The following is a 20,335-nucleotide window of genomic DNA, read 5'->3' as shown; positions in this document are numbered from 1 at the left end:
AACCTTAGAATCGCGACTTTCCAATGCGCCCATTGGCAAATAATATGAATTGTTTTAAAAGTTTTAAATTTGATTAATTAGACCATGTATGCTTCGTTAAACTTTACTCATTACTATGTGAATTTCGTTCAGCAGGAAGTCCGCCCAAATCGCATTCACATGTTAACAACATTATAATTACTCTCCATAGAAGGAGACTAAAGGAGGAGCAATGCGAGATCCATGTGAGAAATGCCAAGTCTGCGAAAGCGGGATAGAATGTCAAAGTGTCGCCTGATTCACTTCTTTTGAGGTGAACATTTCGTTTAATTTTGGAAAATGGTCCGTCCGGAAGCCGACACTGATGAAGAGCGGTGTCATTTCGAACAGCGAACTGATCCAGCTGAGGATCAACTTCATGCGTAAGTATATTTCTTATGATCATATTGGTAAATATGTGTACTGTATTGCAACGTATCTGTGTGTTTGTAGGAATATCCAGCAATATGCGCGTTTGTAAATTCCCACACTACGAACGATTCGAACTATTGCATCTCAAAATTATAGGCTAGGCTCTCTGCGTCTGGTTGTGTTAGAAGTACCAGGTAGACTGTATGTTTTTCGATCATATTGGTAATAAATAGCCCGTGGCGTGGCTAGGATTCTAAAACTGATGTCCTCGCACAATCGATATTAGCATACTGTAAGTAAATTCGGGAAATAGCAATATAATAACCACTTAGCTAAACAGACCTAGACTACTTCAGATTGAGGCATTGTTATTGATGAGTTGCGTGTAGTTGAGCTGGAATATCAATGTATATTTAGTTTAGCTAATGTTGTTTCGTTGATAGCTTGCATTATTTGTAAATGTGTGCTGTATTACATTCTCTGTGTGTTTGTAGGAATATTCACTAATATGCGCGCTTGTAAATTCCCACACTACGAACGATTCTAACCATTGCTTCTCAGAATTATAGGCTACCTCTCTGCGTCTGGTTGTGTTTGTTTGGTTCTTTGTTTGTATATGATGTAACCATGTCACATTTCCTAAGTTTTGTTTTCATTAGTTAGTGGTTTGCCCCTTTTTTGTAAAGCACATTTAATTTTCACATGTTGAAGGAAATGTGCTATATAAATAAAGTTTGATTTGATGTCACATTTCCTAACAATTTTGTTTATCATATTTACAGAGATGCTGATCAGGAAACACGGCCTAGTTCACCACTAGCTAAGAGGCCACGCAAGCGTTGCAAGAGTACACCAGTCTCATCTCATCTTCCATGCGTATAGTTTGCTTCAATAAATGTTCTGAAAATCAAAAGATGTCTTTGTTTCTGTCTTCTAAATGGCTCACTGAGTCTTTGTCTTAGTGGTGGGGAGGCATGCGGCCAGGTGTGAATAGCCTACTTAGCTGGCAGGTAGTCCTACCCAATGCATATTCATTACAGAAAGGCCATTTGCCCTCCCATTCTCGCCTGGTGTTGAAAAATAGTAGTCACAATGCTAACCTTTAGCAATTTATTTTATATTGCTCATTGGATTTGCTAAAATATTTTGTCATCTTTTGATACCCAAGACCTTGATGAACACATTTCAGTGACCAAAATCTTAGTCACAATTGTTTAGTGTGTTTTATTACAACATTCCTGTGCATGTTCAAAACTACTGTTTACAGTTTGTGTGTTTTTAGAGCAATTTGCAATCCACATATGATTGTAACCTACTTACTGCTGCCATATTATTGTAGCTGAGTTTGTGCTGGAAACAGAGATATGAAACACTTTGGAATCACTGCATATAAAGTTGATGAAATTTACACAAATGTCAGAGCATGGCACAATCACCAGTGTGCCTCATTTTACCCTTAGACCCCAGAGGGTTAAAGGAAGCAAGACATTTGTACCATTTAAAATACTAGCTTAGATTACTTTATATTCACATTTTTGGAAGGAATAAATGCAATTGTCAAGGCAAAAAATCTAAATTAATTCGCTCTTTTTTTAATTTGCAACAAAGTACTGAGAGATTGCATATATGCAGCAGGTTAATGTATACATGTCCTGGATCAAAAACTTCTTGACCACAAGTTCATAAAATCTAAGGGTGGATATGTAGAACTACTAAAGATCTATGAAGCAAAAACTAAGCAGTGTACCCAGCGTCTCCAAATCTACCCAAAATGTCTAAATTATACATTGCTGTAAATCACAACATATTCATGTATTTCACTACAAATCAACTGTTTTTACTCAAGAAACTCACTGTTGCATCATTTTCAAGTGGGAATTACAAGCTTTCCATCAGTACAGTGGTCTAAAATAGGTTAGGGGTACAGAAACATATCCAAAATCTCTCCAAAAAGGAATATAATTCTTTTTGTCCATTGTAAAGCATTTAAATGAGCCCCTTATGAAGGTTTAAGATGAAACACTGATATCAGAATTAATGCAAAAATATTGTCACACAATGATGTACAGTACTTAAATGTGTAATAATTAACTCTTGTATGTATTTCTATACGGTACCCTTGTGTGTTTTGTTGTATGGGGATGGGATGACATGAAAACAATTTTCAACCGTCCATCACGTTTTGGCAATGTTCAAACACTCTCATCGTCACTGTTGCATGCATCACAAAAACTAATTGACTACCAACGAACGCTTACATTACAGCAGGGACGTGCGCAGACATTTTGAGGGGCAACCCTCTGAAAAAGGGCAACCCCCCCCCCCCTTCATGCACCAATTTGTGCCTTTTCTGCATCAATTTACAGTGGAAATGCTTCGTTCATGTTTTTATTGGGCAGGAGGTGGGGGGGGGGGGGGGGGATGCATGTGTTCTAAATATTGAGCTATCCACCTCTACAGCATTTTCGATAATACGGGAGTATGCTATGGAAAGCAACCTCACAGCGATCTTATCCATGATCAGTAGGTAATGTGCTTCACTTCGGGGTGTTTATTCCGCTGGAAAAGAGAGAGCCGACTTTTTTACATTCTTTTTTTAGTCAGTGACATTTCCTTCAGACATCTACGACGGCAATCGCGACCACGACATTTATTTTGCCTTTTTTTTATAGCTACTTCCGTGGATAAAACTGCATTATTATTTATTGGCAAAAACATTTATTCAATATCCAGGGAGGTAACCAACTACTTGAAAGTTAGATCGCATGTGTAGCCGTTTACTAATACGATTGCATTTCAGGCTGGAAAATAACCCGTTAAACCAGAGAAATTGCCGAGTTGTGTTAGAATCTTTATTGCAACAGAAATGGAGGCTGTAACGAAATGTTAACTATGTCACAATGGATATAACAGGTGTTTTAGAATGTCATTGCGTCACCCGGACCATTTTGGCAGCCCGGATAAAAATTGGCGTGACACAGCAACACCATCAAAAATAAAACTATTATTATTATTATTATTTCCTCCAGAGGGGCAGCTCAGCCAAAGAGGGCAAATGGGCTGTTGCTCGGACAACTTTAGCCCGGCCTTGTGCACGTACTTGCATTACAGTGTGAAATAACTTCACTATAAAATACCACTAACCTATTTAAAGACACTCAATTTCAAAAACAACAAATATAACCTAAATATTTTGAGCAGTAATACTTACATAGCAATTATGAAATCTTATGTTTTCAGTAGATAGAGACAGGGACAGGAAATCAATGATAAAGTTCTATCCGCTCCTGTCTTACACCAGAAAACTATGTCAGCTAGGTCTATCAGTAAACATATGGCTTAGCTATGCTCAGAAGTCCTCAATAATAATAGTATTTTCCAAGAAATGATTGGGTTACGCTGACCTATAAAACGCTATTCCAAAAGCAAAATTAGACATATTAGTTATACATCGTTAGAAAGCTTATACTTTCACCTACTGAATAAATGAACTGTCAATCAAGCCAGACTGTACTAAAAAGGGCTACAACACTGTAAACAACACGTGTGGTATTACGCACAGGTATTTTGGAAGGTACCCAGGCATCACAAATGCGCATATATTTCACTAACAGATTGTCCAAGACAATATATGACCACTCTCAAAAGGGACATCTCTACGCGTAAAACCAATGGTAAGTTTGTTTATTTATTCAATATTTAGTCACAGATATTGACTGTAGAATGGTATGGTATCATTTTGTAAAATGTTTTTAAATTGTTTATTTCGTTATTCAGTGAGCAGCACTTTCAATGCTGTATTAGCATATCTTAGGGCTATTGTCGCCCTTATGTCTTGTAAAAAAAACTACCTGGCGATAGCTGCACTCGGTTGCTAAGCAGGGAATTAATGTGACTCCCCATGTTGCAGTGTTAGTGTTTTAGCCAATGTTTTGTGTAATGTTATGGACACATCTTGTAAAATTGCAAGTTTGTTTTAGCTATCGATATCTCTTTTTAACGTTAGCTGCATTGCCAGTTGTATGGTGTAGCCTGCTAGCTACTCAAGCGCGAAAAAATTGAGTACTGAGTTTTACTGTCGTAATTAGGGGTCCAAGCAGCGAAGCTGGTGGAACACTGTTGTATTTGTTAGGATTATTAGGAGTCGAAGCAGCGAAGCTGGTGGAACCCTATTGTATTTGTTAGGATTATTATTCTTATTATTATTCTCCGCTAAAAGTGTCTGAGGCTCAGCAAACATAAGTCCTAGAGCAACCAAATTTGGCAGGTGGGTTCCTATGGCCCCCCACTATTCCGGCACTAAAAATCACCTATGTCAGCCAGATGGTGGCGCTATAACAAAGGGTTATGCGTAAAAGGCCATAACTCCCACACCATACGTTAGATCAACACAAAACTTAATCGACCTATGCATCTGAACGTGCTCTACAACTTAGCCATTGGCATCACCTATGTCTGCCATATTGTTTGCCCGCCATTTTGACTTTTTCGTTGGGGCGTGGAAGCTTTCTCCGCTAAAATGTCTGAGGCTCAGCAACCATAAGTTGTACACCAACCAAATTTGGTGGGTGAGTTCCTATGGCCCCCCACTACTCAGGCACTACAAATCACCTATGTCGGCCAGATGGTGGCGCTATAACAAAAGGGTCATGTTTAAAAGGTCATAACTCCCACACCGTAAGTCAGATCAACACAAAACGTCATCGACCGATGCATCTGAATGTGCTATACAACTTTGCCATTGGCATCACCTATGTCTGCCATATTGTTTGCCCGCCATTTGGACTTCTTTATTAGTTGGGGTGCGGAAGAGCTGGAGCTCCAAATCTAAGTGCTACAACATCTAGTAAACTTCTTTACGGCAAGCGACATCCATGGCGACGCAAGTAATCCGACACCGTAGGGTCTAGTTATTATCAGTGAGGGGAGGGTCTGAACGTCAGGGAAGCAATGGAAGACAGTGCCAGCCAGAGTGCATGCTAGGCTATTAAAGGTTTGTTAGTAAAAGCTTTTTGAGAGGATGAATACTTTCCTTTGTTTTTGTTTAGTCTTTAAATCTGTCATTATGCTGAGAAATAGCTAAACCATTTTATTGGTAGGTTTTGAATTTCTGTGCACACACGCAAAAACATGCTGGTATAATAAAACAATGATGGCAATACATGTATAGTCCACTTCGTTCCGTTGCTACCATAACATAACAAACTATCTTGTGTCTACAGCTGCAGTTTCTCGCTGCAATTTATAATATTGAATATAAACAAAAGACGCAATTTATGCTGTAGTCTGCCAATGTCTAAATAAATAATACGGTGCTCTGAGCGCAGGTAGCAGGGGTGGCGAGTTGATATTTAGTTTTTTGCTACTAAAAGTTTGTTAGTAAAAGCTTTTTGAGAGGATGAATCATTACTTTTCTTTGGCATGGATCCATTTGAAGACAATATCGGGTGAGTTTGTTTAGTCTTTGAATCCGTCATTATGCTGAGAGAAATCGTATTCTCAATTTAATCTCTAAATTGACTGTAAATTTAGGGTTGTAATTAGGTAGTTGTTTCGTAGGTGACTTAGTTAATGCACTCGTTTTAACTATTGCTTGTATTTTTGCATAGACTGCGTTGTTGCTGTTATTGTTTGTGTTAGTGTTAATCAGTTTAACCTACAAGTTCCAAGTTGAACTATGCGGTTGTTCCCTGCACTTGGAACGGTACTTCTCTCAAGGGTTTTCGACACACTTGTTCCTGATTATGATTATACACTTTGTTGTACATCGCTCTGGATAAGAGCATCTGCCAAATGCCTGTAATGTAATGTAATATTCCGTAACAACAAGATAAACCCGACATTAGCCCTAATATGCCAATACAGCAGTGAAAACGCTGCTCACTGAATAACGAAATAAACGAGACAAAGTTTTTTAAAATTATACCATGTCATTCTACAGTCAATATCTGGGACTAAACATTGAATAAATGTACAATCTTACCATTGGTTTTACGCGTAGAGATGTCCCTTTTGAGACTGAGTGGTCACACATCGTCTTGGACAATCCGTTTGTGAAATATACGCGCATTTGTGACGCCTGCGTCGGCTACCTTCAAAAATAGCTGTGCATAATACCACACCTGTTGCTTATGGCGTTGTCGCCCTTTTTAGTACAATTGGCTTGAGTGACAGTTCATTTATTCAGTAGGTGAGAGTATAAGCTTTCTAACGATAACATGTCTGATTTTGCTTTTGGAATAGCGTTTTATCGGTCAGCGTAACCAAAACTTTTCTTATATGCCAGTGTCTAAATAAATAATACGGTAGGCTACTCTGCGAGCAGCACGCAGGTCGCGAGTTGATATTTCGTCTTTTGTTTCATTTTTTCTCAATGTACTATCTATTATTTGAAATGTGTAGCCTATTATTATTCTGTCTCTGAGGCGCTCTGAAATGTGCATTCTCTGCTAACCTGAGCAATGGATTGGAATATGTGTCTGACGTAGTGTTGCACGGTATACCGAAACTTCAGAACTTTTTCGGTGCTTAAAAAAAAGAAACTGTTCAGTATTAGAATTTTCCGACATTCGGTAGTTTTGTGTCAAATGTAAAAGCCGGGGAAATGTGTCTCACGCATTACTGATTGAGAGGATGAAAGGTGTAATTTGTCAGAATCTTCACTAGATGGCAGTAGCAACTAAGGTTGTCAAGTGAGGTGACTTGCGCTTGTGCACTCACTTGTTGATACAATGCAAGCTTTGACTCAGTTCACTTCAGTAGCAATAGGTGTTCTAATTTGGAAATATTTTTGAAAGAGACATCTCTATGCATAAAACCAATGGTAACATTGTATATTTATTCCTTATTTAGATATTTAAAGTAGAATGATATGGTATAATTTTAGAAAAATTTGTAATTTCGTAATTCAATGAGCAGCGTTTTGCAGCACTGTATTGACATCTTAGGGCTATTGTTCGGTTTATCTTGTTGCTATGACGGAATCCGAATTTTTGGTGGTGAAATAATATTTTTATGAATGCCCAGCTAGACACTATAGAGGGTATGCACATGACGTCACAGTAGGTGGAAGTCACTGCGGTTACACCCACTGAGTGGCAGAAAAACTACTGAGTGATAGCGTTAGCGTTCAGCTTGAATGCTGTGAAAACACAAAAAACACATCTAAAATGGGAAAGAGCTGTTGTGCGATTGACTGTACAAATAGATTCAACAAGAAATCGGAGCTATCTTTTTTACAGGCTGCCGAAAGCTAAAGAAAAGAGAAGCAAATGGATCACTGCGATTCGCAGAAACAACTGGAATCCAGGCACCGAAACGTGGATTTGCAGTTGTCATTTTGTGTCAGGTATGTTGGATTTCTGGGTAAAATCATACCTTAAGTTATGTAGGTTATTACCTTAAGTTATGTAAGTTATTGACTACTCATCAATTAAATATTTAGCATCTTTCATTTATATTCTGTGTAACCGTAAAGTTTTTGTCAGCATTTATTAAAAAACATCCATGATGATGAGCCTTGTGTTCTACAAACAAAGAGAGGATGGTTAGATAGTATTAGCTAACCAAGCATATAAATTATTAAGGTATGATTTTAACCCAAAAATCCAACATACCTGGATTCGAGTTGTTTTTGCGAATTGCAGCGATGCATCGCTTCTCTTTTCTTTAGCTTTCGGCAGTCTGTAAAAAGATAGCTCAGATTTTTTGTTCAATGTCCATGGACCACTGGTTCTTTGATAAGTTGTAAGAATTACTGTCGAGTCCAACTGCCTTTAATTGAAGCAAATAATCGTTTGTTTTACTCCCGGTTTTGCAGTTTCCTGTACTAAAGGCAGCCATGTGGCAGCATGTTTTGCCACTCAGTCCCGACTGAGGGGGCGTATTCCAGTGGGAAAGTGACATCAATGCATACCCTCTATTGTCCAGTGTGTCATGCGTGGCGGACGTAGTTGCAGGTGAGAGTGCAGGGGAGGGGGTGCTTGTCAAATGGACACCCTGCACGACAATGGTGGCGCTTAAAAACTCTGTATTCGGCATAGTTGTTGTGCATCGTCTACTAAGAAAGATAAAACACAAAATTTGTGTTTTCAATGCATAGTTTGTTGCAGGAGCAGTGAAAGACTGAGCTGAACAATCACAAAATCCCAGCGTCATGGCCACGCGGGGGTTAAATTCATAAAGAGGATTAACAAAGTGAACTACAAGAGATAATGAAGGTTAAATTCTGTTAGTAAAATGAGGGGATATCTAGATAGAAATTAGCAAAATTTAAATTTCGCACGGGCATTAGGAAGCATTTTTCCCACGCAGAGAGTAGTCAATGTGTAGAATAGCTGAATCTCTGGGGATTTTCAAGACCAGGCTTTATAAAATGTTAGACACAATTTATCCTGTAGGCAGACCTGCCAACCTTAGGAAAATATTTTGAGTGCCACAATAGTCAGTGTAACGCTTAGTTCACATGCTTTCGCACCACTTTGCTTTGCACACGACAGTCTGCAAGAGACACACACACACACACACACACACACACACACACACACACATTAGCCTTTCTTCATAATTCTAGTTTTGACTGTAGAAGTGATCAGGCAAAATTGTATAATTTGACCTGATTCTAAAATATCACTTGCATTACACTGGGCTATATTATGATATACTTTCAAGTCAAAAGTTTGAGTACACCTGCTTAAAACAATTGTTCATGATTAATATTTAATTATATGATGTGTGCGCTGATACAAACTGATAACCATAAGTGAATTGCATTCACTTATTTAATAAAAATTGAAATAATTTATCTTGTATATTGTAACATATGTTTTCATTTTCAAGTATTTACAGAAAATTATGTTGTAATGTAAAAAAAAAAAAGCTTATGTTGCGATGTAAAACACTGTCAATTGTGAATAAACCCAAATTTCTGTTCATGATTTCCATTTTTATTTAATAATTAAATAATTGAATCAGCTTACATAGGCACACATCATATAGGCCTAATGAAAAAAATAGTATTCAAATGAAAAATTACCTAGGAATGTAGGCTTTTGTAACTAGAGGCTTAATCAAATTATTACCTGAAGCTCCTTAGTGGCTAATGTCAAAATCATAATAGCACAACGTGCAAAATGCATGGTGCGGAAGTTTTGAGGGGCGGAGGCACGGCCATTGCTCCTGCTATTTTGCGAGGAACTTCTGGGGGGCATGGACTCGCTTCTTTTTAGTAGGTCTGCTGCTCTCTCTCTCTCTCCTTGTTAGTATCCTCGTCATCTGACGTCATATTTATTTTCTAACTGCAAGGCTGGTCGGGTGACCAGCTGCAATAATAAGAATTATTTGCTACGTTAGCAGTCTATAGTCAAACACCTTTGCAATGGTCAGTTTGCTCCAACAGAGCGTGCGCGATTCAAAGTTTGAACAGGGAGTCTCCGTAGCGTTTGATTTACTGCAGCTAAGTTACTCCATCAGTTATTCACACGTCTCGTAACGAGGCTAATTCGCATGCGAGCTACTACTATGGCTAACTATATACACAAATTTATCTCATTAGGATATAACCCCCCTTGAAATGCATCATCTCGTAAAGTTACCAAACATGTTTTACCGTTTTATATGTTAACATTACGGTCACATTTTTGTGCTTGATTATTACTCCCCACTTCCCATTTTACCTCAGCAATGCCGCGTTACGCCTCGGTGGATAATAAAGTACCGCTGCGTATCAGTGAATGTTGAGTGGGTCGGGGAGGGGTTACAAAACCACAAGCACAAGGTCGTAGCATCTGGTTCAATCCGAGGGATGCAGTTTAAATACCATATAAATGTACGGTATTGTTTTGTATTAATTGGTTGTTTTCCGTATTTAAATTACAATTTTTTTTTTCTTTTTTTTTCCAGCTGGCATTTCATACCTGCGTATTTTGACCAAGAATTGCGTGGTTGGTACACAAAATGCGTGCAGGTTGGCAAGTCTGTGTAAGTGATCAGAGTACTAGGTACAATTTAGTTAGGAAAAGGGGAAGCATATGTATGAGTGTGTGAGTGAATTGTGTGTAGGGACCTGTCCAGGGTGTATTCCTGCCTATCGACCAATGCACGCTGAGACAGGCTCCAGCACCCAATGCGAATCAAGACTAGATACTGATACTCTCTTATATGTGCACTAAGAAAGCAACTGAACACAAATCGGAAACACTTGTGAAGCCATTTGTCCAAAACATGGTGCCCTGAAATTGGGGCTATGTATAAAGTGGCATAATTTCTATTTAGAGAAACAAAAATGTATAAAACCCACATATGAAATGTTTGATTACAAATCTATGGAGTACAGAGCCAAATCAAGGGAAGAAATGTCTTCATCCCAAACATTATGGAGGGCATTGTAACTAAAGCACATGCATTGGATATTTGAATCACTTCCCCAAATTTCAGACATCCTCCCTTTAATGTTTAAAAAGAACAACTGGATATCACATCTAAACCTTCAGACCATTGGGCTTGAGAGAGGTAATAACTGGTTAAGATGTAAGTGTTCTTGGAACAGAATGTTATTTATCAATGTTTGAAAAACACTGCTCATAAGTTACTAATCAACATTCTTTAAGCTGGCTTGTACTCACATTTGTGTACTCGTCCTTGTTCTCCTTATCCATGCAGCAACAATTTGTTTTTCCTTTCCCCCCACAGCAGCTGCCATCCTGCAACACACACAAGAGAACTGGAGAGAGAGAAAGCTGTAGAACTTTCATACAGCTCTGTCCATTTCAAGGACACTTTTGCATAACTAACAGGCTGCAATAGCACAAAATCATTTCAGCATAGACACTCCATAATATAGAAAAATAATCTCTTTACAGTATGTAGTGCAAGAAATAATGTATCACTGGATATTACAGTAATTTCTGGCCCCTACCAAAGTTTCTGTGGAAATACAGAGTTGTGGGGGTGTTGGAGCCTATCCCATCATACATTGGGCGAGAGGCAGGAATACACCCTGGACAGACCGCCAATCTATCGCAGCACACTCATACACCATTCACTCACACTCACACCTGTAGGTAATTTAGAGTCTCCAATTAGCCTACCTGCATGTCTTTGGACTGTGGGAGGAAACTGAAGTACCCGGAAAAAAACCCATGTGGATACAGGGAGAACATGCAAACTCCACACAGAAAGGCCCTGGTCAGTTCACCCGGGACCTTCTTGATGTGCCCTGTTACTATTGTTTCAATATTGGAAATTCAAATGAGTTATAGCGCCATCAAGTTGTCAATCAGTGCTAAAATCAGTAGGTCACCATAAGGATGTACGTTCTACTAACTTTCCATGTTTCAGCCGTGTGGTGAGGCCAAAACTGGGGACAGAGGAAAATGGCTAATAGCCTTTCCAAAATGATGGCAATCCAAGATGGTGACAAATAAGGTAAAGATAATGGTTCCACGTGAAGAACTTCATCAGTAGAGCTTTTAATCTCTAAAAGATTTTTTTTGTGTTTTTCTGAATAAATTTTTAAAAAACTGTGCTCTATAGTGCCACTATGTGTTTCAACTGGGTCAATAATTTTGGTTGTTGCTCTGGATGAGAGTGCCAATATGGATACCAAGTTTCATCAGTTTATGTAAAAGTGCTTAGGAGTTTTTAGAATTTTTGTGATAAGCCACACCTACATTGATGTGTGTATGTGAGTATATATATATATATATATATATATATATATAGTATGGCAAGCCAAACAGGAATTATATATTGATCTTTGATATATATGGAATGAACATTATATGGAATGAACATTGATATTTATGGAATGAACATTGATATTTATTGAATGAACATTGATATATATGGAATGAACATTGATATATATAGAATGAACACTGATATATATATATATTGAATGAACATTGATATATGGAATGAACATTGATATATGGAACGAACATTGATATTTATGGAATGAACATTGATATGGAATGGACATTTGATAGATGATGATCTTTGATATGTATATGACGAATGATTTATATTTATACAGTGAAAGCATATAAAATATTTATATTGAAAAAATGATTATATATACTGAGTATTTAATTGATATTGAATCCACTGCAGAGGCCTGTGAAGCAAGCACATTAAATCTCAGTTATGGCCGAGCGAGGGAGTCAATGGAAACGCTCATGCAAAACCAGAAATTTATAAACAGTCTGGCGAATGCAGTAAATTATAATAATGTACAGCCATCGCCAACATTTCGTAAATTTCTTTGATGACAGACTGTCCGATTTACGCCTCTAATTACTCATTTGCGAAACAGAAGGAACCTGCCGAGCGAACGGAGATTTTGCTCGCTTTCATACAAATCTTCGAGCAAATAGAACATTAAAAAATGTTTCTATAGGTTTTTACACAAATATGTGGTCGTTAAACATTTAAAAGGCTGCGTTTTTATTACTTCTGTTACTTCCCACAACAAGCTCATGCATATTATAAAACAATAGTTTATGTTGCAAAACCATTTTCTTGAAATAAAGTACACAGCTGGATCAATTCCAATAGTTGTATTTCTGAAATATAGCGTTTTTGTTATATAGGCGATAAGGGAGGTATTACCCTTTTAAAATCACTACACACGTGAAAAGATGTTTTCTTTAACCATTGCCCAGTGGCAGAGCTTGGATATTAGGACAGGCGCGTATTGGCACATCACACTTTGTTACAGAAATCTAACTCAATGGCTAAGACCACAGCAATCGCGCAGCAAGGCTATATCAGAAACAAGTCAAGCTACGGTGAAAATGGAGACTTAGTTAATACTGAAAGTTATTACTTGCCAGTTAGCCTACTAATTACAACGTTTTCATTTTTGTTTTTTACAGTTGGGTAAACATATGGGTGTTAAACAAACAAAGTCAATAATATAGGCCAAGTCTGACAGGATGACTTTAAATTTGAGGGCAGTTTACTGGAGTTTGGCTTGTCTTCACACCCCCACTGCCTGACAATAGCCAGGTGTTGATGCGGAATGCGGATGTAGGCTACTGTCTCTCCTCTGGTAGGCTATTTAGCAACTGAACGATCAAACATCAAACATTATCAGTGGAATAAACTATATTCACACTGTAGGCTACTGTAGGATGCTACCGAGGATAAATTGACGATAAATTTGCACAAAAAATATATATTTGAGGAAAAAGGATTTTAATGATATTGAAACAGCAACACCAGACCATATATAGTGGGATGAAATTTGCTCCAAAGAAATTACAAAGGCTACATTCCAGTTGGTCCACCTCGCAATTCCACAACTCAGCGCAGATGATCAGATGATCAATGTATCTGTTGCAGAGCTCTGTGTGCTGATACAGAATGCGGACGTGCGAATGTGTCTGAACGATCCAACATCAAACATTATCAGTGGAATAAACTATATTCACACTGTAGTGGTAAAAACAGGTTAAGTTTCTGTCCTTTTGTTTTCTATGTTCCATTAAACTTTCCCCACTTTTATCCACTTCATTGGGAGTTGGGTGCAATTGTCTGACGCGTGTTGTAATAAAAATAAAAATGCATTATTATTGTTGTTCCTCTTGTTATATTTATTTACAAAATAAATTAACATAAAACCGCAAAATTAAACTTAAAGTCCATTCATTCACAGATTCCACAGGTCCAGTGTGGTTGTGCAAACACGGTCAATGACTGTTTCCGCTCGCACCCATCTACTCCTGCTGGCCCGCCTCACCGCACCATCTAAAATATAGTTTATTCCCCCTTCTCCTATAGAGGGACACATTCATGCAATAATGAATGAACACTAAACAATAAATAACAAATGTATAATAAATTCCATTATGATTTCAACTTAAATGTAGAACAGAATAAATAAACTTCATAATACCTTTTTGGGGTTCTTATAAACCAACATAAATTAATGGCTCCTACACACACTGTAAGCTTCTGTAGGATACAGTGCTACTGAGGATAAATTGACGATACATTTTCCCAAGACTTCTGAACCACAACAACCATTGTTTCAGAAACTGCTGCACATAATGAAATTTATAATCACAAAAAAATTGACAGATGAGGTTCTCCTTGGTTGTAAAATCACCTTGGATTTTACATTAACTTCAATGAGCAGCAAGCGCTTTTGCCCAGAAGTATGCGCAGTAGGGATGGTTTCGATCCCCGTTACTACCTAGGCTTCACCGCCTGACCCCTCCTACCATCTCAAGTTCTTATGTACGCGGAGCACATCTTTGGCAGTCTCTCTCAAAAATGCCTCAAAAAAAAAAAAAAAAAACATCTGACAAAACAAATCATGGGAATGCCAAGGTAGAGACAGCGGTAATGAACCGACATTATCTACGCGTGCTTCCTTCATTTTCCCTTTAACCATGAGCAAATACTCAAATGTTAACCAATGATGGTTTATTTAAATGATTTAGTCATTTCAATAATTGTCCATTCCCCTGTTCGGTAAATGAGGAACTTGATGCTGGCAGGAGAGAAACGACTACGGGAAATCTGCCTTGAATACATTCTCATTTAAAACAATTCACACAAAACCAAATAGCCAAAGCAGACCAATCTGGTGTGTGCTTATAATAAATGTGTGATAAATGCTGTTTCTTTTCCATTAATCATTTGGTACAGGACTGAATTGTGCATATACAAATGTAAATGTAAATGTCTCAAATGACAACTAGCAGCAGTGAACAAAGTTATTTACCGTGTTACATTTATGATGCGTTACATTTATACAAACTCTACCCTATATCCTAAGTGAAACTAACATGGATGACTTTAGACTGCTCAAAAATATCTGACTACTATTAAGTTTCACAGTCTTACCACAAAGTTCGTTGAATAACCGTTTATAGACATAAATGTCACTCAAATACACAACAAATGTTATGGGAAACAAGCATGTCCCTATTTTCAGCTTATCTTTAAAATGTATTTTCCTTTCCTCTCCTTTCCCGTTAAAATAAGAGCGGTGATAACACTGTTCTACATTGCTCGAGAGTGCCACAGTTGAAGTGTTAACTGCCAGATATGGTTTTGAGTGCTCACATTTGCCACCTGGTGGTGGTTTTGCAAACAAAAGTAGTTTCTTGTAGAAATACAAAGAAAATATATGCAAATTTGCTGCTGCTGGGAAGATGTCTCACGGCAGAAGCATCATCTGAAACCAATGACCACTGTAGCCTGAAATGTTGGCGATGACTGTACATTATTACAATTTACTGCATTCACCAGACTGTTTATAAATTCCTGGTTTTGCATGAGCGTTTCCATTAACTCTCTCGCTTGCTCTGCCATAACTGAGATTTAATGTTTCGCACGTTGTGCTCGCCTCACAGGCCTGAGCAGTGGAGGACCCCGCATAGTTGACCGGAGCAGTGCCTAATGGCAAATCAAAGTATATGTATATATATGACTTTTTTCATTCAATATCAATTAAATACTTAAATCATTTTTTCAATATAAATATTTGATATGCTTTGACTGTATAAATATAAATCATTCACCATACATATCAAAGATCATTATCTATCAAATGTTCATTCCATATCAATGTTCATTCAATATATATCAATGTTCATTCTATATATCAATGTCATTCAATATATATCAATGTTCATTCCATATATATCAATGTTCATTCTATAAATGTTCATTCAATATATATCAATGTTCATTCCATAAATATCAGCGTTCATTCAATATATATCAATGTTCATTCCATATATATCAATGCTCATTCCATATATATCAATGTTCATTCAATATATATCAATGTTCATTCCATAAATATCCATGTTCATTCAATATATATCAATGTTCATTCCATAAATATCAATGTTCATTCCATATATATTAATGTTCATTCCATATATATCAAAGATCAATATATAATTCCTGTTTGGCTTGCCATACTATATATATATATACTTACTGTGGCCATGTTTTTTGTATTATAAACACCTTTTTTATAGGAACTTCAAGTGAACAAAATTGTGAAAGTTCGATAATGTATTTTTATTTATTTATTTTTATTTTTCCATAGATTGCGTTGTTGCCGTTCTCGTTGTTAGTGTTAATCAGTTTAACCACCAGGGTCAGGTGACTATGCGGTTGTTCCTGTACTGGACGTACTCTCTCTAGGGTTCGTCAACTTTTCGTTATGAACTGTTGTACGTCGCTCTGGATAAGAGCGTCTGCCAAATGCCTGTAATGTAATGTAATGTAATGTAATAATGTTCTGAAAATTTTGCATTTAATACTCTACTATAACACCACAGTGTGGCCAATTGTGGTGAAACTGTTGTCCTCAAGGATCTACCACTGTGAAAAATTTCATTAAAATTTGCAATGTGGTTTTGCTGCTTGGAACCTCAATAAGAAAATATAACTACAAGCAATAATTAGACAATTAAATAATTAGGTCCAAGCAACAGGTGGTAATTATGAGTTTTTAAGCTGTAAAGACACATTGGATGAATGGCCAAGAACTTTGCCCCAAAACTTGCTAGCTTAGAAGTCAATACACATACAAGTCATGATGATAAAGCCATTGCTAAGCCCGTTACATGCCCACTGACACCTGATTAACTGATAGCAGTCATATTATTTCAGACATGACTTTATGATCGTACAGATTGTACAACCAATGGGAGACAAGCTAACATAAAGGCATAGCCTGCAACTTGAATGTTTCAAATTCAATGGTCAAGCAACTGAGGAGTCAGACACTTTTAATTTATTTTCATCTTACAGCGCCAGCTGTTGGAAAGAGGCCACCAAAATTAATATTCTGCCTCAGGGGCAATCACTGCATATGTATGTTAAATTTCATGATGATTGGTAGTGACGCAATGGGATTTTAAAAAATGACCCTGGCATTTGCGACATATATATATAGTCATATATGAACCGCAATTGCACATGACAACCCTTTGCTAAGCCCCACCCCCCCTTGTTCATTGTTGCTGTCCATCAAGCTTTCTATCTCAACCATGATAGCATGCAAACTACCAAAGAAAATAGAGTAATTTTAGGAAATAATGCATCTTAAATTTCAAGAGAGAAGCAGACAGAAATGTCTGTAGTAGCCTATGCCTCTGAAGCTCTACATACGTAATGACATTCAGACTCGACGGTCAAATAATATAAATAAATAAGCCTACCGATCATAGTTCAGAATCAGTCACCTCATCACTAAAGGCCAGTTTACAGTTTGGCGTTGTATGCTTGTATTGTTGCCACCAGAGATTATCACACTTTACTGGGTGATCGCAAGAACTTTCAGTTTATACTAAATTGACAGACGATTTGTCACAGTCTCTATCATTATTTTGCCCATAGCGGAAACTTAAAATTGTATTGTACGTTGACCACATCGCTGGCTTAGTTGTCATGACAATAATATTATAGAATGTTTCATCTCTGGAAGGCCTTATTTACCTTCAGTGAGACATTAACTGGCCAAACCTTAAAAAAAATAAAATGGACAACCAAACAACTGGCCAAACCTTAAAATAAAAATTTGATGACAGTTTGATAAACACAAGTACAATGTTTCCATGTCTGTATGCTGCCAACTGGGCGGACTACAAACATTCCATTGATGAGTTCATTTGGCTATGCGTAGGCTACTTATCTGTTACGTGTTTATATATTTTACAAGCGACAGCATTCAATAGGCCTACCAAAGTTGAGTGATAATGGAATGTTAGTGACAATGTAGTGATTTAAAGAAACAGCATTGTTCTTGTACAGCAGGCTAGATAAGTTAAGATGGTAATTTAAAGGTACAGAAAATATACATTATATATTAACTGTAGGCAACTTTATAGATGTGCTGAATCCACTTTAGTGTTGGTGGATTAATGTAAATGATCAGACTAATGAGTCTCTTGGGTAAAAGTTGAAAATCATTTAAGATGAAAGTCAAATTTTTCCAATATTTCCCCTGGCAATTTGTTGTTTCCACAGGTTTGTTGTGTAGGAAACCCCTCAGATACAGCAAACCGCAAAAGTATCTGAGTGGTGAAGGAACGTGTGTAATCTGACCCAGTGCTACTGGAACGAGATTAATTTAATGTCATCTAGGTTATTTGACACCAAATTAGTGTTTTAACCTTTCTTCTGTGCCAACAGTTATGCATAGAAGGAGACTGCATGTGATCTACCAGTAATGTGCCTCTATACTGATCGCTATCTATCGTGGTAAACACAGACATACCTCAGGCATGTGTATCCTGCATAGATACAATTGTGTATCTTGCTATGGCACCAGTGTATAGGTGAGTGACTATGAGGTGCAGATATCCTGAGTTCTAGGCTAATGTTAGGATCCTGAAACTGCCTAGGTGTGCAGCAGTAACAGTCTAAGGTTTATGTGAACGCGGTCTATTTTACAGTATGTACAATGATGGTCATATACAGACACAAGTGTGCATAGTGAGGTGGCTATATGCAAATAGCACGTAGGAGGTTATATTGACAAGTTTCCTTGAACCATTGCACCTTTCCCTCTACATACTGTGGTTTAAGGTTTCAGTTGATGCATTTGCCACTGCGGGTGAGGTTCTGCCGGCCAGAGGACAAATCTTGCAGGGTTCTGACAGTAGAGAGCAGCAGTGTGTCATTTTTTCCTCACAAAGACAGCTTACATCATTCTGCATTGTACTTGATGTCACACCACGTTGCATTTTGATTCGCTATCTTAAGATGAATGATTTTCTCTGTGATTCGAAGATAACATTAGTATCCGGGAAAAACGAAGTCCTAATACCAACTAATATTGGGCTGGTAGCATAGAAGCCATTAAAATACATTTTATGAATCTGGTAACTCTCTTGTCATATTATGACAGTTTGCAACATAAAATTCATGTAAGACTGTAATAGGGATGTCAAACCCATTTTGGTGATTTTTTCAAAAAACGTATTTTGATAGTTTATTTTTTATGTCATAAATGCTACTCAAATAACATATACATACCTAACTCGTCAGAAAATAACGGCTGTTTTGTTTAATACATTTTTAAAAATTAGCCACTTTCCTCTTCCTGCATAGTCACTCTATTGCAGAGGGAGGTAACAGTTTCTGCCCGCAATGTGTTCATGGGCGTTCCACGCACTAACATTAAAACAATATTCACTTTAACAGATCATTTATGTGGTATAACACCTAAATGTGTAATCATTAACTCGCATATATTTTTCTGTACTCTACAGTGTGTGATGTTTTCTTGTATGGGGATGGGACGATATTAAAACAATATTCAACTGTACACCAAATTTTGGCAATGTTCCCAGTTTGTAATTCAGCTATAATGACACAAAAACGTTCAGTTACGCTGAGCTATAAAACGCTATTCCAAAAATAAAATAAGACATATTATACATCGTTAGAAAGCTTATTCTGTCACCTATTGGATCGATTAATTGTCGATCAAGCCAGATTGTACTACAAAGCATGACAACACCATAAATAACGTGTGGTATTCCGCACAGCTATTTTGGAAGGTACCCAGGCATCACAAATGAGCGTATATTTCACAAATGGATTGTCCAAGACAATTTGACCATTCAGTATCGAAAGGGACTCTACGCATAAAACCAATGGTAAGGTTGTATATTTATTCCATATTAAGTCGCAAATGTTGACAGAAGAATGACATGGTATAATTTTTGAAAAATTGTTTATTTCAGTGTTCAGTGAACAGCATTTTTCACAGCTGTACTGGCATACTTTCGGCTATTATCTTGTTGCTACAATGGAATATGAATTCAGGGCCAGCTTTAGGCATGGGCGACATGGGCGGTCGCCCAGGGCGCCATCCGTTGGTAGGGTGCAAACCGGGAGGGAGAAATTTTTTCTTCTTCTTCCTATTCAATCATTGCACCCCACAGCCGCCCACCCGGGTTGCCCC

At 37.5% G+C, this 20,335-nt stretch overlaps 1 protein-coding gene across 2 annotated transcripts in view; it reads right to left on the bottom strand.

The window, feature by feature from the left end:
• Nucleotides 1-20,335, bottom strand: part of xdh (xanthine dehydrogenase) — a 333,897-nt gene that overhangs the window by 256,805 nt on the left and 56,757 nt on the right. For both annotated transcript variants that reach the window (XM_064308058.1, XM_064308050.1), the window contains exon 7: nucleotides 11,013-11,090. In XM_064308058.1, the coding sequence (XP_064164128.1) occupies nucleotides 11,013-11,090 (78 nt within the window). The remainder of the gene's footprint in view (nucleotides 1-11,012; nucleotides 11,091-20,335) is intronic.

Source organism: Anguilla rostrata, chromosome 1 (genome assembly GCF_018555375.3).
Source record: "Anguilla rostrata isolate EN2019 chromosome 1, ASM1855537v3, whole genome shotgun sequence".
Taxonomy (NCBI): Eukaryota; Metazoa; Chordata; class Actinopteri; order Anguilliformes; family Anguillidae; genus Anguilla; species Anguilla rostrata.
The sequence above is the reverse complement of the archived record's forward strand: the minus strand, read 5'-3'. Positions and strand labels throughout refer to the sequence as shown.